This window comes from Lissotriton vulgaris, chromosome 11 (genome assembly GCF_964263255.1).
Source record: "Lissotriton vulgaris chromosome 11, aLisVul1.2, whole genome shotgun sequence".
Lineage (NCBI taxonomy): Eukaryota > Metazoa > Chordata > Amphibia > Caudata > Salamandridae > Lissotriton > Lissotriton vulgaris.
The window spans coordinates 138095686-138119981 of record NC_141699.1 but is presented as its reverse complement, the minus strand read 5'-3'; the positions used below and the strand labels follow the sequence as shown (position 1 = coordinate 138119981).

The window sequence follows — 24296 nt, the reverse complement described above, 5'->3', positions numbered from 1 at the left end:
AGGGGCCGCCCTCGTCACAGCCGGGGTGAGAAACAGAGCCATAGCAGGTTCTTCCAGGCCCGGCACCAGGGGCAGGAGAGGACGAGACAGATGCCTCTGATGCAGCGTCTCGAAGATGACCGATGTCTTCGGTGTAGGCACCGTCAGGGAGATGCCGAGCTTCGCTGCGCCCCGCAACAGTACGTCCTGAAAGGCCACCAGGTCATCTATCGGGGACACTCTGGTGTCCGGAGACCCCGATAGGGTAGGTGAATAATCCCTGGTCCCAGAGGACCTCGTGTGAGAGCGAGACTCGCGCCTCCTATGGCGGTGCCTCGATCTCGTGGATGATCTGCGCCTCGACCTGTCCTTCCGCCCCGAGCGAGAGCGAGACCTGCCAGCCCGTGGGCGCTCCTTCGGTTTGCGCGGAGGGGTCTTCCTTGGCTCATCACGAGGCGTCTTCGGTTCCTCCCGGGGTTTCGGTTTCGGAGTCCCCTTGGGAGGAGCAGGCAGGGACGGCAGGGAAGTGGACCTCGGAGGAGGAACCTTCGGCTGCGGTGCGGGCCCATGCGGAGGGACCGGAGGTGGAGGAGTGTCCTCTGAAGGCAGTGGTGGTTTGGGCGGAGGGTCCTCCTTAGGCACGGGGGGAGGAGTCGGAGTCCTGGGCCGGGACGGAGTGTACACTTCCGAGTACACCGAGCCCGGTGTCCCTCCAGGCGAGGGGCGCGGAGATCCATCCCCATCCGCAGGCGACCTCTTCCTCTTGCGACCACCGCTGGAAGCAGCGTGACTCCTGGGACTAGAGTCCCTTTTCCGCCGTTTTGGAGCGGGTGACCTGCTCCCCGACGCTGACCGCTGTCTGCTGGACGCAGGACGACGCTTCTCCGGCGTCGAATGACGTCTCCTGGACTCCGGCGTCGAGCGCCGTCTCCTCGGCGTCGACCGCCTCCTCCTCGGCGTCGAACGCCGACTCCTCGACGTCGACCTTCGGCGTCCTCTCGACGTCGGGCGGTCCGCCCTCGACGACGAGCGCCGCCGTCGCCTTGATGTTCCCGACGTCGAGGAGCCCCTCGACGTCGATCGGCGGCGTCGCCGCGATGGAGATCGACGGTGTCGCCTCGACGACGACCGACGGTGTCGCCTCGACGGCGAGCGTCAGCGCCGCCTCGACGGCGAGCGTCGATGTATGTCACTGTGCCTTCGGCGTCGGTATGAACTCGACGGCGACGAAGACGATGACGTCGACGGCGGCCTCGACGTCGGTTTCTCCTTCGCCGTCGAGCCGTCGCGCCGTCTCGACCCGGAGCCCCGGGGAGAAGGGGAGCACGCCGTCGTCATCCCTCTCGACGCCGTCGTCGATGCCATCGACGCCGACGGAGAATGGGATCGTTGGCTGGACTTCCTGCCCCTGGGGAGCCCCCCAGGGGCCTCAGCAGAGGCAGAGGGATCCCTCCCAGGCTGCCCAGACCCACCTGCAGCACGTTGGCGCCTATCCTCCAGGCCAGCCAGCCTGATCTTCAATCTGTCCCTGAGGGTCCTAGCAGAAAGTTGCTGGCAGATAACACACTCCTCAGGGCCATGATCTTCTGGAAGGCACACGATGCAGACATCATGGGGGTCGCTTTTGGCCTTCTTCCTCTCACATGCTGGGCACTTGACAAAAAGGCCAGGCATTTCGGAGCCCCAAAACGCCTAAAAACAACACAAAAGTGAGAAGAGAACACCAAGCAGTAACAGCAACACTTTTAAAAGTTAAAAGTGCAAAAACGAATTCAATAAACCCTTGTAAAAGGGAGAGCTCAATGCCAGGGTCCTGTAAGCAGGAGCCGGAAAAAAGAACTGAAGTAAGAGGGACCTGCTATGCATTCTGGGATACTGGGAGAAGTTCTGGAAAGTTCTCTTAAAGGCACAGTATCCTATTTAAGCCACATAATGGCAGCCTATGGGGCTTGTCTGTCCCTACCTTCCTCTCTATCATTCCAGAGTCTTTGACTGGGGGAGGCAAGTTTCTCTATGGTAGAAACTGCAGGCTGTGTTGTGTGTGGTGTTTTCTTGGTGGAAATTCTAGTTGAAGTACTGGACAGTGTAGCCTGTGGATATAGGCTGCATTATTTGTCTTTAAATTCTCTCTTAAGTGTCTTTGCAGTTTCTGCATTATTTTGACACCTTAAGAGATTATTTTTGATTGCCGGGGTCCACGCACATGGGCGGGACTATTCACTAGATTATGACTATACACAGAGATCCCCTACTACAGAAGTAGAAGTTGCCCTTAATAGTGTACGTAGTGGCAGAGCCCCTGGGATGGATTGTGTCCCTGCTGACTTGTTTCTATATAACAAGGAGCTTTGGGCAACTTATATACAGATTCTGGCAAATGCAATAGCAAAGGGTGCCCCTATACCAGACTCCTGGAAAGGAGCAGAGATTTTACCCATTTTTAAAAAAGGGGATAGATCTGACCCAGGAAATTACAGGCCCTTAAGCCTGATCGATTGTTTACAGAAGGTAATTGCCAGGCTGGTCCTGAGTCATATAGAAGTCTGGATTGACGAATGTAGTATTTTATCCCCTTTACAGGCAGGGTTCCGTGCACATCAGAGTACCATAGACCAGGTTTTTAGATTTGTTTTAATGTATTGGCATGTAGTCCTTAACGGTGGGAGAATTTATGCCGCATTTGTAGACCTCAAGACGGCATCTGACCTGGTGCCAAGAGCTAGGCTGTGGGAAGTCTTAGCCGATCAGGGAATGCCAAGGAACTTGTTGGCATTTTTGATTAAGTTACACGAAGGAAATTTTGCCCAAGTCCGTTGGGGACAGTATGGCCAAGTGTCAGACAGATTTAATATAGAAAGAGGGGTTAGGCAGGGGTGCGTATTGGCACCAACTTTATTTTCATTAAACATTAACAGGGTTATAAACTACTTTGAGAAACATCCTACCGATGCTCCAACTTTAACCAGTAGAAAAATACCCCTGTTAATGTTTGACGACGAAACCCTGCAGTTGTCAAAAACCCAAATGGGTCTTCAGGTGGCTATAAATAGGTTCAAGACATTCTGCAAGGACTATGGTCTTATAATTAACGTAGCCAAGACCAGGTTTATGGTTCTCCATAACCAGAAATCAGTAAATGGGAAGGCTATTATGAATAATGTTCCACTTGAGCAGGCAAATGTATTTACATATCTGGGTATCGCATTAAGTTCCAAACTAAAGTGGACTCCGCACATGGACATGTTGTTACTTAGACATGCCCATATGTCGGGGGTATTGCTCAAAGAACAGACAATATTATTCAAAGCCTATAGCCCCTATTTTGAAAATATACAACGCCAAAATTTCAGCATCTGTCTTATACGGAGCGGAATTATGGGGCTTTAGCAACATCTCTGCTCTCTCGACCTCACAGAATACAATTATGCGGTCAATAACGGGTTTACCTCAATCTACTCCACTCTTACCGCTCTATTATGATCTGGGCAGCCAATTTTTGGAGGATGTGGCCCGTTTTAGACCAGTGGCATACTGGAGGAGGCTCTGGGTTACAGAGGAACTTTCAGAGTATGCCCATGCCCTTCTGGAGGTCAGGAATGCATATGGTGCGGGAAAGATTTTGTGGCTGAAGCAGGTTAGGCTAGCCCAGAGTGATCTGGGTTTAAACCAGTTGTGGCTCTATCCAGCTAGTGCCCCATTTCCGTCTCGTAAAGAACTGAAGGGGCTGTACTGGAACATGGTGATGATTAAAAGATTTTCGTCCCTGACGAGTAATTCATTGTCCAAGGCCTTTTTAGAGACCAAACATGTACCCATCTATAAAAAATACTGGAATCTTATCACAGTCCCAAGTGATAGGAAATGGTATCACCAATTTAGGATAGGTACCCTTCCTATCAAGTCGTTTACTAATAAATGGGGTACTTGGACAAGTAAGGATTGCCCCTTTTGTCCTGCACAAGTGGAATCTATAGGCCATGTCCTTTTTATATGCCCAATATACAAGAACCTGAGGCACAAATGGTTAAAGCCTACATGTCAATTGTTGCGAATCACTTCTGGTACAGAAGCACTAAGGATTTTAAGATCTGATGAGAATGAATTCTGTATTATCGCCATCTCAAAATTCCTACATGCATGTGGTTCCGTCGAGCACATGGTTTGGTTACATGATGAACTAGGAGATGGGAACCTACTCATCTGTTTTAATGGACCTGGCTTTGTAAGTGGCTGTATGGACGCCATTGTTTTAACTGGATTTTATGATAATTTATTTATAGGAATTATGTACTTAGGCAACATTGGAATTTTCTAGGGAATATTGAACTCTGTAACTCCTGGATAATTAATTTGATTTTAAATGCATGGATTATTGTTTTAAATGTATATATGTCTTTCATGAATTCGAATAAAGACCAATTTGACTTGTGATATGTTGCAGGTATGTAAATATGAATCCCTGTTTAGTCGCAGTAATGGAATAATATGGGAAGCTATGCATATTTTGTGAGTTCTAACTGTCAATGTGTGCTATAAGATTTAAATTATTTACTTTTTTCTTGTAATAACATTAAAGGATTGTACTATGTGATAGTAGTCATTCATTATCCTTTCTCACTAGCCCAGCAAGACTACTGACACGGGTAACAGTGAACAAAATGTCACTGGAAAGAAGTAACTTGGGAGAAAATGGGGTTTATGTTGCAATAGCCTCCCACATTTTGCCTGGCTTTTGGTGCAATGCTGACTGTAGAGTACTGGGGCTCTGTTGTTCAGGTTCCCAGTACCAGTGTTGTTCCTTAAACACTATTACACAATTGGTGCTTCAGGCCCCCTATAAGTTCCTGGTAAATGGTACCTGGGTACCTAGGGCATTGGGGCTGAAAATGGTTGCCTAAGGACCCCTCCCCTAAGCCTTGCAGATTGCCACTGGTGCAGACAAAATCAATGTGAAAAGGTACCCCTGCACTCGGAGCCCCTACGCCTTGGTGAGCTGAACCGACGGTGACCCTATGACCCCATATATCTCGACTTACCTCTGCTGGTGTTGGTCTCCCCTATGCAACACCTGCAGTCTGTTTGTCCGAAGCAAGTTCTTCATTGACGAGCACTGGGTGCCTGATGTTGTGTTTGCACCCTGCACCCGGCTGCCCCTGTGCCGCTGGTGGTGTATGTTTGGTGCTGCTTTGTGACCCCGTGCTTGCTCTAACCCCTAAAGCTTGGCCCCTACAACCGATTTATCTACCTGTAAGCAGTGTAGCTTCAAGCGCCCCCAGTCTTTATTGAAACGAATTGGGCCAAACGCGGATGTTGACCTGTGCGCCCGGCCGCCCGTGTACCACTGGTGGTGCAGTTTTGGTACTCACCTGACCCTTGCCCCATGCTGACCTTTCGTCCCGAAGATTTTAACTGCAAGTCGGATAGTTTCCTGTATAGCCGTATTATTGTTTTCCTCCTTTGCAGAACATTGAAGTGTTTAAAAATTGCACTCTTTTGAAATTGAAAAGTATTTGTATTTAAAAATCTACTTACCTTATTGTGGAGATCTTGAAATAAAACGCAAACATAGCTTATTTTGATAAAACTGGTGTGGATGTCCTTTGTGAGTCCTATCTCCCTTATTGGTCAGTGTTGTGCAATAAATGTCTTACACTTCTCTGTATTAGGCTTAATCTGCTCGCACATACTACCACTAATGAAACACTTTGGATTTTACATGGAGCCCGTACGCTTTTGGGGAACTCCTGCACTCTGTATATGCTATGCCACTAGGTGGTGCTACCGTGCACAAAGCCAGCTTCCTACAGAACCGATAAATGCATGGAAGGAAATAACAGCTTCCCTGGGTGACAGGCATTTTAGAGTCAAAAAGCAACATTAACCTCTTTCAAAGTGCAGCTGAAGTGAGGAAACTCTAAAGCAAAGATGTGCTACGTATGTCGAGGAAGGTGGGATCCAGGGCATGTTTTCAGGACATCCACAGAAGATACACATAATAATAATGAAACAAAATGGAATTCACGTAGTCAGTATCTAGCCTGAAAATCTGGCATGGATCACCCTCACATAGATCAAACTTTATAGGGTGCTCATAATATTCCACAAAATACAGGGTCTCATCAGGGATGTCATGAGTAGAGTAAGATTCTGTGCAGCATGGGCCTAAATAAGCGTGCATTGGGTTTTATATGCAGAGAGAACATGAACGGAATAACTAACTGCGGACAATATCTCTGTATTCAAAACTCCCTGTTAGGAGGTTCTGTCACAGCAATGGGAAATAACCAGGAAAATCTGGAATTACTGGGTTCTAACCAACATTCTGCTTCCTGCTATGCCCGTCGCTCTTAGGAAGACTAGTAATTTACTGGTTTTCAGGAAGGAGCTGAAGACATGGCTTTTTACCCAGTAATTCCCTTTCTTTTCTTGCCCTGCATCGGCCCTGGTCTCTTTTTTTGGTTTTTTGTCAAAGCGCCGGGACACTCCATGTAGTAGCCGTGCGCTATAAAAGTCCGGTTTTAACATAACATAACATAACTTATCACTCGGAGGATGCTACGCCCATAGTGGAAGAAGGGGTCTCGCTGAGATGGTCCTGAGCCCTAAAACCCTAATTGACCCGCACTAGATTTTACCGACTGGTAAAATGGACCTTGTGATCTCATCACACCCAGTAATGCCGGGTGCAAAAAAAAAAAAAACAAGGCACTTTTGTTTGGACCAAGCAGTATTTCACCTCTACGCCAAATCTATAATCAGGTTCTATACGGGCCACTTATAATAGAGGAAGCGAGGAGGAACCCAATAGAAGGGGAAAAATCCCAAAGTATCCAAACTGGGTAATCCGGGTGAAAGCACAAAAGCAGGCCCTATAACTATTGAGGCCTCCCCTCTAATATTGCAAGTGGGAAATGGCGGGAGTATAGATGAAAGTGTCACCGGACTGCCAAACACTGACGATGAATACTGGCTAAAAATAGGTGCCCTTATGAAATCATCCTTGGAACCTATACTAATGAGACTCTTGTCAATTGAGAATAGACTTGTGGAACTTGAATCCTCACTAACTACTGCTGTGAGTGTCACTAAGAGCGATACAGTGGGTTGTGGACAAGGTAGAGACCTCTTGAGGGAGGGAGGGAGGAGGAGGAGGAGGAGGAGGAGGAGGAGGAGGAGGGGAGTCTGCGGTACTTGTAGGTTCTAATTTAACAACAACCATGGGCCTGGCAGCCCAACCAATGGACCATAATATTGAGGCCCGAAATAACCACTGGAGGAATTACAGCGTCCGTAGAGTCACAGGGTGGGTGTGGTACCTCCTATGGAGAACCACAGGGTCAATCCCAGTTAGCCGGCCCAGCTCCTAGGAGGTATCGGATTGGTAAGGAGGTAGAAAATGCACACCACCAGTTAGATCTCCCCCCAGAGTGCTCGCCCTACGTTGCTGTTCTGATTGGTGTCCCAGAACTTAAGCAAGGTCAACTAGAATCATATGAACAACTAAAAAATAAAACAATACACTGGTAAAATACCAACAGACCACTCCCCCGGGAGGCACAGTCCAAAATTTTATTTGTAAAAAGGGTGAGTTGGGTAGGATGCATACAAAAGAATATGCCAGGAGATTGTATTGTTGTCAATTTTGAAGACCCAAGGGCTGCGGGGCACGTCTGCTGGGGCGCACTGGCAAATTTACGAACTCCCATACAGACCAGGGCCCTAAGCTACTTTTACATCCCTCCAGACTTTGTCTAATCAGGGAAACTATGAGCTCGCGAAGGGCAGGCGGGGTCATACAGCTAGGATGATAACCTGTCCAAATGGGGAGAATGGTGAGCAATAGCCAGCAGTACCTCTGAATAATAGATTTAGTGTACTGGACCTGGTGGATTGACTGACCCCTGATGACACTGGTCAGGGTATAACCCTGGGAAATCATACCATTGTAAGGGCAGCAGTGAGTGGAGATCTAGACCAACCCTTAAGATCATCCGGTGCAGTGGGGTGCAATAAGGTTTCAGTGCCTAGACTAGTGGGAAAAGTGGGGGAACACTTGAATGTTACTTGTCCAAACACAAGCGATCATGGAAGTGGAGAAGTTGGCTACCGCACTACAGGAACTCTGCCGACCATCCCTGAACTTAGTAACTCTGGGCTCGCCGATAGACCCCTAATGGAGGGAACAGGTAGGCCGAATGTACAATTAACTTCTGGTGGACCTAGAATTCTATCCTTGAATATTGCGGGTCTCTTCCAAATTAGATCAAGTAGACCGGGGGGGAATACATAGACTCCCACGAGATCTGCTTGTTCCAGGAAACTTGGGCAGTAGAGCCACAATTTAGGGCAGGCTTCGTAGCATACTGTGAGGGTGCAGTGAAGGGACCCAAAGGTAGACCGTCGGGGGGGGTTTATGCATATGGGTGGCTTCACACCTAGGTTGTAAGGTTAAACGAGTTGAGACACACTCCCCAGACATTACGTGTATTCTTTTGTCACACAAGAACCTACCAAAGCTTGACATTATTAATATTTACTCTCGACCAGTCCAGTATGGTGGGACATCATTGACATTAGATAGTCTGTTAAATCTTTTGAACAGGCTGGCAGGGAATCTTAGTTTTCTAATTTGTGGAGATTTTAATTGTCATTTCGAGCCACTTAATGGAATCATGCAGCCAATCACTAGCGAGGAGGATCTTACTTGGTCAATTTCTCCGCCTAACATGTACCCTATTAATCGATGGACTCCTCTAGTCCTACAGGTAACCTCTTTAACTTTGTCCTTGTCCCGAAGGGCCTGTAACGGCCGGTTCTCTGGATGATAATCCTGGTCGCCCAACCTTCAAGAGGCTTGGACAGACCACGGTTATTGATTACATTCTGATCAGTGTAGAGCTGTGGCACAATGTGGTGGACTTTGCTGTAGGAGAACGAAGTGAAAGCGACCACAACCCTCTAGTTATGGAATTGGGACTTCCAGTGGGGCGGCTCAAGTGAAGACACTGAAGTGCCGTACCAAAATAATTTGGTGATTGTAGATGGAGGGAGACGGATTAGATGGTCCAAGATAAAGCAATCGGAGGAAACAATGTCAAAATTATATGCTAGCATTATACCCCTGCTACAGAGAATTAGTGTTGTTGCGGCAAATTTAACCTACCCAGGCTTCGACAGTGATCTAGGCGCAGTACATCAAGAAATGGCTCTGGTTGTGGACGATTTCTTTTTTAATAGTGGTCCACCGAAACATACATTTGGTTGTGACAAGGGATCGTGGTACTCGAAAGCTTGTAAGGAAGCGAAACTAACCCTGTTGGCATGCATTAAAAGGGGCCGATAGCTCCCGTATCAGGGAAGCTAGGGTGGCCTACAAGATAATTGTTAATGCGAAGTCCGAGTGGGAAACAGATAGATGGCAGGAGATGAAGAAGGCGTTGGACCAAAAGGACAGTAGAAGTTTTTAGAATTTGGTCCACTCCAGGAAAGCGGAAGGTAGAACCACCCTTGATCCTAATATTGACGAGAATGCCTGGTTTTCATATTTTACGAAATTATACTCTAGTTCCCACACAGACCCAGGTCTTAATACAACTCTACTGTGTAATTTTAAACTCGAAATCTTACACGATGCACGCCCATGTTCTATGGGTGAGCTGACATCTGCTTTAGCTAAATTACAGTCTAATAAAGCTCCAGGACTGGATAGAATTCCGGGCGAGCTGTTCAAAAGTTAACAGGTAGTTTGGGACCCATACTGATCATTATTCAATGCAATCCTGTATGCCTCCCTGCAACGCAGACGTGGGCAGGTGCTGAGATTGTTCCTATTTATAAAAAAGGATCTCTGATGGAACCTTCAAACTATGATATTATTGTTGTCGCCCTGCCCGAGTCTCCGCCCCGCTCCCGCCCTCCCAGCTCACCCTCCCTCCCACTGAGACTATCAGGGCCGCGCTGGGAAGATCGCGCTGTGACCGTCCTGCTTTCCACAGACACGGCCGCTCCTCCACGCTGCTCCCGACCTGCCTCCCCTAACTGCCTGGTATCGTTGATCTCCTCAGCTGCTTGCACTCGTCGCTACCACGATTTCATCTCGCTTTGCAGGACCGCTTATTTGCATACAGCGCTGCTATTCATTTATTTATTTAATTAGCTCGCATTGTAGGAGCGCTTCACTTGTTTGCATACAGCGCTGCTATTCATTCATTTATTTATTTAATTAGCTCGCATTGTAGGAGCGCTTCATTTGTTTGCATACAGCGCTGCTATTAATTTATTTATTTGATTAGCTCGCATTGTAGGAGCGCTTCATTTGCTCACACCGCTGATAGCAATTTAACTATCCCGCAGTACTGAACCGTCTGAACTGCATTCATCACTGCTAATTTCTCATTCATCTCTCACTGCACGCTTTAATTGCAAACATCGATATTAATCAACTAGCCTACTCACATTGCAAGATTGTCATCTTTGTTATTAATGTGCCTTTAGAACGCTGAATCACCTCGCCTGCTAAGTAATTGCTGAGATATTTGTGCCTTCGCTGTGTTGCCTTGACTGACTTTTATCTCGTGTCTTCTGCACACTTTGCATTACTTTGCCTGTTTGCTCCGTCCCGCCGGCCATTTTGTTGTTGATATTATTGTTGTCGCCCTGCCCGAGTCTCCGCCCCGCTCCCGCCTTCCCAGCTCACCCTCCCTCGCCCCTCCCCTCCCACTATCCACATATGACAGATGCATTTGCGCGCAGCGGTCGCGCCGAAGGCGCGCCAAAGGTAAGCCCGTCTACGCCCGTCTGCGCCCAGCGCCAGACCCCCTGGCCCTCGTACCACCTACCCCACCCGGATTACATACAACACCACCACCCTCTTAGCTCTAAACCCCGGCCGTCTCCCCAACTGCGTCCAAGCCGCTCCTAGACACACCCATGGACCCTTCTCTTGCAACTCCTGCAAGTTCGACGGCACCAAGAACAACTCCTCATCCTCGAACACAAAACAGTTATCTGACCCCAACCACCTAAAATGCATCCTGCTCAACACCCGCTCGGTCCACAGGCACGCCATCGACCTCTGGAATCTACTAGACACCATCTCTCCGGACGTCGCCTTCCTAACAGAAACATGGATGAACGCCTCTTCCGCCCCAGACATCACCATTGCCATCCCGGAAGGCTACAAGATCATCCGTAAGGACCGCACCGACCAAACAGGAGGAGGCATCGCTATCATCCATAAGAACTCCATCCGCATCTCTACCAGCTCAGACGTCAACCTTACCAGCGCCGAACACCTTCACTTCCAGATCCACACCGATCCCAAGACCACACTCAGAGGCACCCTCCTCTACCGACCTCCAGGATCCCGTGCACAATTCAGCGATGACATCACTGACTTTATCACCCCTCACGCCCTCCCTTCCGAAGAATACATTCTACTGGGAGACCTCAACTTTCACCTGGAAAAGAGCAATGACAGCAACGCCACCACCCTTCTGGACAATCTCGCCAACCTCGGACTCAAACAACTTGTCACTACCCCCACCCACATCGCAGGTCACATACTCGACCCTATCTTCACCTCCAGCAAACATGTCTCCTTCAGTCACACCACAACTCTACATTGGACGGACCACAGCTGCGTTCACTTTAGCTACAATAAGACCACAACTCACAACCATCCTCAACCTACTCTGCGAAGAAACTGGAACAAAATCACCATCGACCAGATCTCCTCATCGCTTCTTCAAAACCCCCCTGTCTACTCCTCAAACCCCGACCAAGCAGCCATTAACCTCACCCAATGGCTATCCAACAGCGCCGACACCCTAGCACCATTGAAAAAACGCCAAATCAAGCTAGGCAGCAAAAGCGCCTCCTGGTTCAACGACGATCTCAAGAAATCTAAGAAACTCTGTCGCTCCCTCGAAAAGGCCTGGAAAAAAGACCCAAACACCAGCACCAGGGACGTCTTCAAAAACGCCACCTGCATACACCACCAACTAATCCGGTCTGCCAAGAAAGCCGCATTCAAAGACCGACTAGATAACAACGCCCACAACAGCAAGGAATTATTCAACATCGTCAAAGAGTTTACCAACCCTTCAGCCAACTCCAACGACATCACCCCCTCTCAAGCCCTCTGCAACTCCCTAGCCTCATTTTTTCACAACAAAATCGCAGACATCCACAACAGCTTCGACAACCGACCCGGAGACCAACCCACCCAACCCTCTGCATGACCTTCACCCCTTCACATCCTTAATGACTGGAACCCAATCTCCACTGAGGACACCATCCGTCTGATGAACTCCATCCACTCAGGATCCCCCACTGACCCATGCCCTCACCACATCTTCAACAAAGCGGACTCCATCATAGCACCACACCTCCGAGACGTCATCAACTGCTCCTTCAACTCCGCCACCTTCCCGGAAAGCTGGAAACATGCCGAACTCAGCGCCCTTCTGAAAAAACCCACAGCTGACCCCACCGAACTCAAAAACTACCGCCCCATCTCGCTCCTTCCATTCCCAGCCAAAGTCATCGAGAAAGCTGTCAACAACCAGCTCGCCGCCTTCCTCGAAGCCAACAAATCCCTCGACTCCTCACAGTCCGGCTTCCGAGCCAAACACAGCACTGAGACCGCCCTCATCGCAGCCACAGACGACATTCGAACTCTACTGGACAATGGAGACACAGTCGCCCTCATCCTCCTCGACCTCTCTGCAGCCTTCGACACAGTCTGTCATAGCACCCTATTACAACGCCTCAGAAACATCGGAATCCAAGGAAAAGCACTGGATTGGATCACCTCGTTCCTCACCGGAAGAACCCAAAGAGTCCGCCTCCCACCATTCAAGTCAGAGGCCACTGAAGTCATCTGCGGTGTGCCACAAGGATCTTCACTCAGCCCCACCCGCTTCAACGTATACATGAGCCCCCTCGCGGTCATCGCACGCCAACACAACCTCAACATCATCTCATACGCTGATGACACTCAACTGATCCTATCACTCACCAAAGACCCGAACACTGCCAAAACCAACCTACATGAAGGAATGAAAGAAGTAGCCGAGTGGATGAAGCACAGCAGACTAAAACTGAACTCAGACAAAACAGAAGTCCTTATCCTAGGTACCTCCCCCTCCGCCTGGGATGACTCTTGGTGGCCAGAGTCCCTTGGAAAAGCACCCATCCAGACGGACCACGCACGAAACCTGGGCGTCATCCTGGATTCTTCACTCTCCATGTACAGACAAGTCAACGCCGTTTCATCATCCTGCTTCAATATTCTTCGCATGCTCAAAAATACATTCAGCTGGATCCCCACCGAAACTAGAAAAACTGTCACCCACGCTCTGGTCACGAGCCGCCTGGACTACGGAAACGCACTATACGCCGGTACCACCGCAAAACTCCAGAAAAAACTCCAACGCATTCAGAACGCTTCAGCCAGACTCATACTAGACATCCCGCGTAAAGACCACATCTCTGGTCACCTGAAAAACCTCCACTGGCTCCCCGTCAATAAAAGGATTACTTTCCGCCTCCTAACCCACGCACACAAAGCACTCTACGAACTTGGACCCGAATGCCTTAACACACGACTTTCCTTCTACACCCCTTCCCGCCAACTACGATCCTCCAACCAAGCCCTTGCTACTGTACCTCGCATCAACAAAACCACCATGGGAGGTAGATCCTTCTCCTACCTGGCAGCTAAAACCTGGAACTCACTTCCCACGCACCTTCGCCTCACTCAGAACCACCTAGCATTCAGAAAGCAACTTAAAACTTGGATATTCGACAAATAATTCCCCCACCCTTCTTCAAGCGCCTTGAGACCCTCTGGGTATGTAGTGCGCTATATAAATCATTTGACTTGACTTGACTCAAAAACTTTACGGGAGGGTATTATTAGGGAGTTTGCAGGATTGGATGGAAGACTGTGATATACTAACCCCGTTACAATCTGGTTTTAGAGCCAAGATCTCAACTGTTGACCAGCTGTTCAGGTTGCAGTTGATGTACTGGAAGCATGTGGTTTTGATAGGTGGGAGTCTTTATCTTACTTTCGTGGATCTGAAATCCGCGTTTGATATGGTTGACTGTGACCAGTTATGGAGTATCCTACTGGCCATGGGGGTACCACCCTATCTTTGTTTCCAACTCAAACGCCTCCAGGAGGGCACTTATGCCAGAGTAAGATATGGCAAAGATGCCTGATTGACAGCCCCCTTCCCTGTAGACAAGGGGGTGAGGCAAGGGGGTGAGGCAGGGCTGGGTGCTCGCGCTGACCCCACTTTTCACATCCTTAAGGATTTGGATTCCCCGAAAATAGCATCACGCAAATTTCCCGCATTGATGTTTGTGGATGATACCCTGCTCCTCTCAAAGTCACCCATGGAGATGCAGCGAGTTTTAAGGGAATTCACCCAGTTTTGTAAAAGGAGAAAACTTTTAGTGAATATCAGTAAAACAAAATACATGGTTTTCAATGCCAAACCTACTACTTACCCACACCCAGTAATGGTCGATATTCCGTTAGAGCGAGTCCATATTTTTAAATATCTGGGCTTAACTCTGAATGTTAAAATGGGTTGGGGCCCACAAATTTTCAAGGCTAATCTGAAGCTCACACAGGCAATAGGGGGATTACTGAAAGTGCAGAAGGGTTGTGTTTTGAAGGCAATCAGCCCTCCCCATGAAATGTATAAAGTGCAAGCACGCTCGGCTTCTATGTATGGGGCGGAACTTTGGGGCCATAGTAAATCAATTACACTGACCCTCACTGAAAACAAGTTCATTAGAAGCATTATGGCACTGCCAATAAATAACCTTCTGGTCCACCTTAGGATGGACCTAGGTATCATCCCAGTAGTGGACTTAATCTCGAGTCGACCCCTGTTATATTGGCATCGGCTATGGAGCACAGTTGAGTTGAGACACTATAGGGAGGAACTCATGGCACTACTACTGTCACCAGGGGTCGTGGGTAGTATTCCATGACTGTCTTTCCTGAGGGATTCGTTCCGTGCTATTGGTAGGGAGGACCTATATGTTTCCCCAGAGGAGTCCTGCCTCAGCCACCCCAAAAAAAACTTTATCTAAAAAACTAAGATTTCAAACTGACTAGCTTAATCCAAGCGACTAGTGCTACGAGTTTGATGCATGGGTTTCTGAATTTTAAATCACACTATCACTTTGAACAGGTCTTAGATTCAATAAACCCTCCGCTCACAAGGAGGTTGTTTCTCCAATTCAGATATGGGTCCCTTCCACTTTTTGCAAGAACTAATAAGTGGTCAGATGAGGCCTGCTACCTCTGCCCTGGATGTCGAGTGGCGGAGGAAACAGAAATTCATGCACTCTTCTTCTGCCCGGCTTATAAGCAGGCTAGGTCGAAATGGATCATACAATTGTGCAGAAACCTGGGTATTAGGGATTACTCTGTTTTCTTTAGAATCTTAAAATCTGATACAGTTCCAGTGTATGTGGTTGTAATTCCTCCAGGCGATGTCGCTGAAACGAAGGCACCTCTTGGAAATAGATATCTAGCCAATTGTGATTGTTTTAACTAGTTGTAATCACTCTGAAGTATTTTATCTAACTGTGTGAAATGTTTAATCATTTTTCTTAAACTTTTTATCCAAATTTATATTTTTAATTTTTTTTTAATATAAATTCAAAACGGTTTTGTTTTTTGAACGACTCTGGAAATGTATGCATCCTTACATCTGTAAATGTCACCACCTGATTTTACTTTACACTGTTATGGGAAATGTACTGTTGACTGTTATTAATCCTTGGGCTTTTATGACAGTAATAGTCGCAATAAAGTTATTATGAATGAATAAATAATACAGTGTGAACATGTACAGTGGTAAGAGCAGCCACAAAATTGTGGTAAAAGGTCACAATCAATCACAAATATGGTTAGATATCAAAGCGTCCACAGGTTTCGAACAGATACGTGTGAAGAAGCATCTGTTTGACCAGTATCATTGCATTCAATTAACAGTCATATACAGAAAATCCGGTTTAGCCGTCTTTGCTGGACTTGTTATTTTTATTAAAAACTAAAAGTTTCCAGTCACATGGAGTTGAATCAAGCACACCATTTTCATAGGATTGATGAGAATAAAATATGTACCTCACAGTTTCTCCAGATTTCAGAGTCACTCCTTCCGCTCTTCTGCATATCTTGCATGAAGGTGGTAAGCAGTTCAACCGACCCAGGCAACGAAGGTGAGGACGCATCGCCCGAGGCACACTGTAATCCATGTGTGTCATTTCTAGTGAAAATTGAGCACATAGTACAAAACAGGTATTTACTAAAGGCAGCATAGAATCATTTAACGTAAGACATGCTGTGCTGGTGTCATCGGAGAAAAGAATTATGTGAAGAAACAAAAAAAAGAGATTGGAAAAGCATAGCAGAGGCACATGAAAGCACCAACAGTAGGAAAGCATTGGTGGAGCTAGAAGGCAGGAGGTCTGACGCATAGGAGTAGGTAGGGAATGGGCAATGTGGACAGGGATGGAAATACTGCATCAAAATGGACGATTCACTCAACGGCACTGATCTGCTTCCCAAGCCATCCGGTAAATAGCAGAACTGAGAGGTAACAAATCTAAGCATCATTTAAACACAAGCATTGGCAAAGCCAATAGGTTTCATCTATGCAAGCTCTATTAGCTTGATCAAAATATTTTTTTTTTTAAAAGACATGCTGCACAGCAGCGCAAAGTGAACGCAAAAAGCACTATGACACGGCAGCAACATAGCGCTTTTTTTAATTACCAAATTTTATTAGGTTTACAGTTTCTGGCAAGAAACAACAACACTTTTCGTATTAGACCAAAACATGGAATATTCACACTGGTAGGTAACATAATCATCATCAGCAGTCCATGATACGCCCACCACATATCCGCTCATGTTTTTGAGGGCAACCCCTCGCTTCAGTCCCATTGCGCAGTACCCATCCTGAGAAAAAGCAGAATGACAAACGTAGAAGCATGATATGTGTAACCAGGCAAGCGTACATGCATGGGTAAAGCTTTAAATATGTATGTTTTAAATAAATTGCAATAACCAAGAGTCATAACAGAGAAATAATGTGATCCTTAACCAACCATGCTGATTAAGGCTTTTTGCATTGCTAACTCCTTGACTTCGTATTTTGGCCGTTCCCATATGTCCGCCCCTTTATCTCCAGCTTTGGTGTCAACCTTCGACACCAAAGAGGGACTTCAGTATCAACTTGTTTCTGATTAGCAGCAGGCTTTACAAATGTGGGGTGTGACAGACACCTTTTTTAAAACAATCAGAATCTTGCAGAGGACAATTACCTTACTGCTGGTAAGTGGACTTCTTGGGACCGGTCCTGATGACACGAACGTTCATATTGCTTAAATGTCATTCGTTCGTTTAATGCTGTATTCGTTTGCTCGCGTTCTGTTTATTTTGAATTGTTTAAGTCCCCCGCACACTGGGTCTCGAACTTAATGCGCAACTTGTTTTCTCTGGTCTTGGCTGTTTTTATGCCTTAATCAGCACGGTTAGTTAAGGATCAGATTATTTCTCTGTTATGGCTTTTGGTTATTGCAATTTATTTAAAACGTACATATACGAAGTTCTACCCATGCATGTACGCTTGCCTTGTTACACATATCACATTTTTACGTTTGCCATTCCGCTTCTTCTCAGGATGGGTACTACACACTGGGATTCATGCATGTACACTTGCCTGATTACACATATCACGCGGCTACTTTCTCCATTCCAATTCCCTTCAGGATGGGTATTGTGCAATGGAATGCTTGTCTGGGTCACTTTCAAATAAGAAATAGCTGTTGTCGCACAGGTTTTACTTGTGAAGGACAACTTCTGGTTACATTTACTCGCTTTAATGGCAGCTGATTGGCATATGATCTCGGTGCTGGACATAATTATATGTGTTTCCCTGTGTTTTTTCACAATGGTTTTAGCGTTCCCTGCGAGGCAGTATCTAATAACGGTTATGGATTTTAGCAAGTGTTACGTTTTTGGCTTAATTCAATGGAGAAAATATCTTCTTGATTTTAATTATTGGTGCAGAAGTTATTGGCATTTGTGTATATCTGAGAGACTATGGATTAAACCATCTAAACATTTATGGGCAACAAGCCATTTCTTAATCATTTTCATCACATAGGGGAAACGTTAGGATTATTCCCTACCACCACTCACCCCATTCCATAGGTTTTGTGATCACTTTGATATTGTGTGTTCTATTTATGTTTGAACATATTACCAATAGGTGAACTTGATGGGAGCACATTCCCCATTGACTATAAACACATTTGGAATTCCATTGAAGTACAATTCTATCACTGATACCAAGATATTAAGAAGGTATGTTTGAATTCCCAAATTAGAAGAGGTTCATAAACAGATAGCGTGCTCTGTCCAATTCATGAAAGCCAGACTCGCATATAGTTTTCACCATAAGGAAAAGTTCAAATATATTAGATATGTGATTTAAACATCCCTATAAAAATATTATGTGTGCAATAAGCTAGCTTTAGAACTTGAATGGTCATAATATTCTATAATACATGGTTATTGCTATCCCATGTAAGAGGAGACATAGATTGGTTGTTTACGCACTGTCCACTAATGTATTGTTTTTTGATTAGTGGTCTTGTCCTAACTTTAGAAATCCAAGAAACGTCCCACAGGTTTACCACAAGATGGGTAGGAAAAGCGACCCTTGTTCCTTTGAACTTTTTAACCTGATGCTTATGTGATGTGTTTTTAAAAACTTTTTATGAAATGTTATAACATACCACTTGTATGTTTAATGATTTATTATAATTGTGTTGATAATGTGTTTCTTTTTGAATAAATAGACTAAAATATATATATTTTCCTAAAACACTATCTTCTGATTTGTTTTTTACATTTGATGAATTGTGTGTTCTATTGGCATAATATCTACAACTATTGGTGGTCTTCTGAGTACAATATTGTGTTTATGATTTGTATTTCACACTTTGGCAATTTGTAGAAGTACATGACTGGTATTGCTAAACATTGCAAAACGTACTAGACACTACTATTCCATTTTCCTACCCATCTTGTGGTAAACCTGTGGGACGTTTCTTGGATTTCTAAAGCTATCTCCCCTGTCCCAAAGTTGACAGTTAAGGGGGCCTCCTTTAACTTTATTGATTCTTGTCCTAACTTTAACATATGGTGTCAAATGTCTCAATTATGTTCATGCATATGACCTTTGTTACTGAAGTTTTGGTTATCGTTTCGTACTCTTTTTTTTATTATTTTATTGTACAGATGTTTGTGCTAGTCTTGTGACTTTCTAAGCTGCATGCAATTCTTTTTCTTTTCTGCTTTCCTGATCTAATGTGTATTCGTTTGGTATTCAAGAGTGTACTGTGTATTTGTGTTTATATATGTTTTTGTATGTGGTCTACAGACCTCAGGAAGTTCGGGAAAAAATGTTTTCCTAACAAAACGCATTGGCTGGACATTTGTCAAGTGTAAATATATAGGTTTTCAAGAGAGAAAATAAAGGATTAAACTTATTTCTACAAAGATACATTGTCTCGAATCTTACTGGAAAGAAATATATATATATCCTCCTGGTGCGCCATTCCATCCAGAGTATCAGTTTCTATCTGCAACGCAGTGGTACCGAACAACTGCAGGTACAGGAATTGCAGTGCACAGGACCTCACTTTTCTGAAACGTGGAAAGAGGCACAGGATCTTCGGTCCGCCGTTGGTTCCTTGGTTTTTGACACATTACCAGAACTAGTAGACCTGGGAATGTGCCAAAAAGATATGGCTTCTCAGGAGAGGTGTAATGAGGAAAAATATCTTTATTTCACCTGCTTACTTCCTCTTTCTACGTGTGGCCTCTCAGAATCGTTTTTGTGAAAGAAAGTGTCCCTTCCTACGCAAAATCAATCCTGCATGCAATGCAGACACCCTTGCACCATGGTGCAAGGGTGCCTGCATTGGCGCTAGGCAGCAAAAAGGGCGTCAGTGTGGGGAAAAGACATGAATGCGCCGTATTGCCTTAAATATGGTGCATTCCTGCCCTTTCCCCGTCACTCACAGCAGCAAGATGACTTGCTGCTCTGTGTGAATTTTTCTAAATAGGCCCCTTAAAGTACTAAAGTCAGAAGGTAAAATCCTGGTTAGTGTCAAATTGCGCGTAGGTCCTGTTCTACCACGACCATTGACTATAATTGCACTTTAGGCTATTTGGCATTATTTCGACTAAAAACTTTAAAAAAAAATTATATCTCTGGTTCCATTTATTATTTTTTTGCCATTTTAGTGTTATGTTGTTTATGAACTTTTACACTATTCTTCCAATTGGTTTTGGGAATTTTATTGTTTTACATTTGAACTTTTTTGCTTTTGTTGGTACTGCATAAATATTTTACATATTTCCTCAAAACCTGTCTCCTCTGTTTGTGCCAAGGCTACCAGAGGGTAGAGCGGAGCTTTAGTTAGTGAATCGCCCTGATAAGGATTGGGAATATTACTAGAGGTGGATAGCTACCAATAATCCAATTTCTTCGAATAGGTCAGTCAACTAATCTGACCATGGGGTCTGTGGTTGACACTATGGTCACATATTATCATTACTGGTCCATTCAGCCTTTCATCTTTTCAAGGTTGATCAAATGTGTACTGTTGAATTGGGTAACAAATACCCATTAGTCTTTATTAGATAGAGGACCGATACCGTTTGAACCAAGTAACCTTTCAGAGGCGATTCTAATTTGTTACGGATTGTGCCAACTCTAATAATCTTTCAATGACATGTGAGTGAATCTGAACCAGCGACAGGTTTTTTGAAGTAAATATGCAATGTTACTCATTACTTGTACTTATTGACCTTTACAGGTGAAAGCGTATTCGTTATGTGATAGGACTCCAGTTTGTTCACAATTCAGAGATGATCCTGAAAGGTGGTTTAAGTGCTGCCCTGGCGGCCCATGTCATGTAGAACTCCTTCAGCCAGTATGGACTTTAGGCAGCAGCACACTGCTATCTGGGATCTGTGGTCTTGCCTTTTTCGTTTAGAAGTATATACTTCCTCATCTCAGTATATGAAGTGCTTTTTACTAATAAGCCAGAACAGGTTGCAGACTTAGCACTTGTCATGTGGCCACTAAGCAGATATGTAACTGATTGTTCACCCAGCCATATCAACTTGTCACAGGGAGAGGCAGGCATGCATGCCATGAAATATAATTGATGCTGTAAGCAAGAAAAAGCAAACAAGTGTTACGCAAGCAGACATGAATATTGCTAAAATTATACACAAATTGCAACTTTGAGCACGGTAAGTACCATCCAGGGTAAGGGAGTGATTTAATTCCTTCTTAGCACATAAAAACCAAATACACATTAAAGAGACTAGATCTAGGCCACTGAGAATTAGTTTGCCAAAGTTCAAGCCATGCAAACATTTAAGTTAAAACAACCACTGGGAGTGGAAAATGAATTTACTCACCACATGGGTCGAATTGAGACGTCTAAGCACCAGACCTCAATAAATCTTTATCTCCATATCAAATGGGTAAGGAGAGATGTTGAGGCCAGAGTTCCCCTCCTAGACCTCGCCGTACACCAGTAGTGGTGTTTGGAGCAGAACACAATATTCTTGATGAAGCCTCCAGCCCTGAACAGCAATTACGGGATGAGTTCTGGATACAAAACTCCAGAGCTGACCACAAAATTCAATATGCACCTAATCGGTAATGTGTATGCTTGGCAGTTGTATTACAAATTTTCAGTTGTAACGCATTGCTGCATTTCTTTGCACCCAAGCATTTGAAGTAATTGATATAGTCACCCAAATATGCTAATAGGCATGAAAAGATTGTACTGTCACTGTCTTTAACTGTTACGTGTACTGGTGGAATCTTGCAATACTGCACTCCATGATGTACCTGCTCTATTTTGTGTGATAGAAGCCGATAATTCTGCAGTGGCAACGGGTATTACCGGTGCATTCCTAGTAGTTTTGCAGAGAGGCTTTGATCACATAAAACTCTGTACATAAGCAAGTAAACCCAAAAAGTAAATATGGGCAGGAGGAAACCCTAACCCATGCTGCCGGACTGGTATCACTGCAGGAGCGGGCTTTGTAACCCAAAGTGGTATGGTCAGCCCAGCCCGCCCCTAAAGTATACCACTATGTGCGCTGTGGTGGATCCCACATACACCACATGGCACCAGATGGATATTATTAATTGTCTGTGCAGTTTTTCCGATAGACCCTATGGTCACCTTACCGTTAACATGGCCAACTAAGGGCAAGGTTATGGAAGAGCGATGTAAGGTATGGCAAAGATAGAGAAATTCTGCAATGAAGGGAAGGGGTGGGATTCACCCAGAGAAATTTGCTCTAATGTGGGTCCTTGATCTACTCATCACTGGTTTACCGTTGAACCTACGCATACAGGACAGGATTCACAACGTATCCAGAAGAGAGGAATGGGAGGAGAGTACAACACTAGCAAGGGGAATGGCTTTAAAACAGAGCCACCTAGTCAGCCCATAATTAATTATGGAGTGAGGGAGGCAGGCATAACTGGGCAACCTTTCTCTGTCGCAAGCAAGTGTAGTAAGTTCTTAGAAGGGAATGAAGCAAAAGAAGATGCTATGGGGTTAGTCTTGGAGATAGCCAACTACAGGGCAATATCCCTCCTTTCCTTTTCACCAGTCAATACAATAAACGTATACAGAAGACAGTGTAACAGGAGGTGTGAAGGGTGTTAATCATAGATCGAAGCAGGCATATTAAGATAATCTTTGACTCTTCTATATAGAGAAACCCGACTGAAGACTTAAATGAATACTGAAAATCATGTGAACGGTTTAGGTATTAAGCAGCTGCCAGCTTCACATTTGATTTAATAAACTGCATACAAAGAAATCTACCAATACAGATGCTCTTCCATACAAAACCAACCTGTAAGAACATAAAACAATCACTAAAGAAATTTCTTTTTTACAGAGTGGGGTAGATAATTACTTGGAATGCAGATTTAGATAACAAGCATTTTCCAATAATTACTTAAGTAAACTACTTCAGCTATAGATTTACCTTTCAGCTGTATCTATATTTTCTGCTGGAGCGTGGTGATGTTGAGAGGATTTCATGGCGTCTGCGTCCTCCATTTTGATCAACGACTGCTCTTGGTGGTGAAACTTTGTGGAAAATTAATTATCATGTTCCCCTATTTCCAAATCAGCCTGATGAGAAGAAAGTGGGTCCCTTTTATCCGCATTTACTTCTTTTTCTACATGCTTGTTACGTCTCCAACATCAGGAAATGTGCATGCCTTGAATATCCAGCCACTTCTGAAACAAGATGACAGTTTTAACTACATTAAACTGCTGAAGTAATTAAATACAGAAGCCAAGTGTAGGAAAGTTCCCCTTTTGACATGGTTACCCCTTACTTTTTGCCTGGTATCTAATGCAACTTTGACTGAAAGTGTGCTGGGTTCCTGCTAACCAGGTCCACAGCACCAATGTTCTTTACCAAAACTGTACCATTGTTCCACAATTTACACCACTTTAGGCTCCATATAAGCCCTTAGTAAAGTATGCCCCTGGTACCAGGGGCGTTGGAACTAAACAAGTTCCCTAAGGACTGCAGCATGAATTGTGCCACATTAAGGAACTCCTCACAAAGCTCATGCAAACCGACACTGCAGCCTGCATGTCTTGGTGCAGAGAAAAACAAAAAGCCGACATGGCACCCATTCCAAAGTGCCATGCCTGTGAAACACTACATGTGGTATAGGTAAGTCACCCCTACAGCAGGCCTTACAGCCGTAGGCAGGGTGCACTATACTCATGAGTGGGCATATCTGCGTGAGTTGATGTGTCCCTGGGATATCTAAGTTCACCCTTCGATACCACAAGTGCACAGGGAAGTCATACCGAGTACATGGGCTGCACACTTGCGGCTACAAGTTTCCCAGCTAAATGATGGCTTCACTGTACCACGAGATGTTTGGTACCAAACAACTCGTCTTAGTAAACCCACACTGATGCCAATGTTTGATTTAGTAGGAAATGCACCCAGAGGGCACCTTATGTGCCCCCTGAAAACCTACTGACTAATAGTGTGTAGACTGACTGATCTCGACCAGCCAGCCACCACTGACAAGTTTCTGACCTCCTGAGCCGAAAGCCTTCACGTTTGGAGGCCAGGAACAAAACCTGCTCTGGGAGGAGGCATTTATACCTCCTCCACACTGGATCTGCATTCC

At 45.3% G+C, this 24296-nt stretch overlaps 1 protein-coding gene across 3 annotated transcripts in view; it reads right to left on the bottom strand.

Moving 5' to 3' along the window:
- The window catches only part of MPHOSPH9 (M-phase phosphoprotein 9), a 692762-nt gene that overhangs the window by 622358 nt on the left and 46108 nt on the right, over positions 1-24296 (bottom strand). For 2 of the 3 annotated variants that reach the window (XM_086942918.1, XM_086942920.1), the window contains exons 2-3: positions 23120-23376; positions 16136-16277 (exon numbers count right to left, since the gene is read on the bottom strand). In XM_086942918.1, coding sequence (XP_086799044.1) covers positions 16136-16277; positions 23120-23193 — 216 coding nt within the window. In that variant the 5' untranslated portion in view covers positions 23194-23376. The remainder of the gene's footprint in view (positions 1-16135; positions 16278-23119; positions 23377-24296) is intronic. The other variant, XM_086942919.1, reaches the window with a different exon arrangement.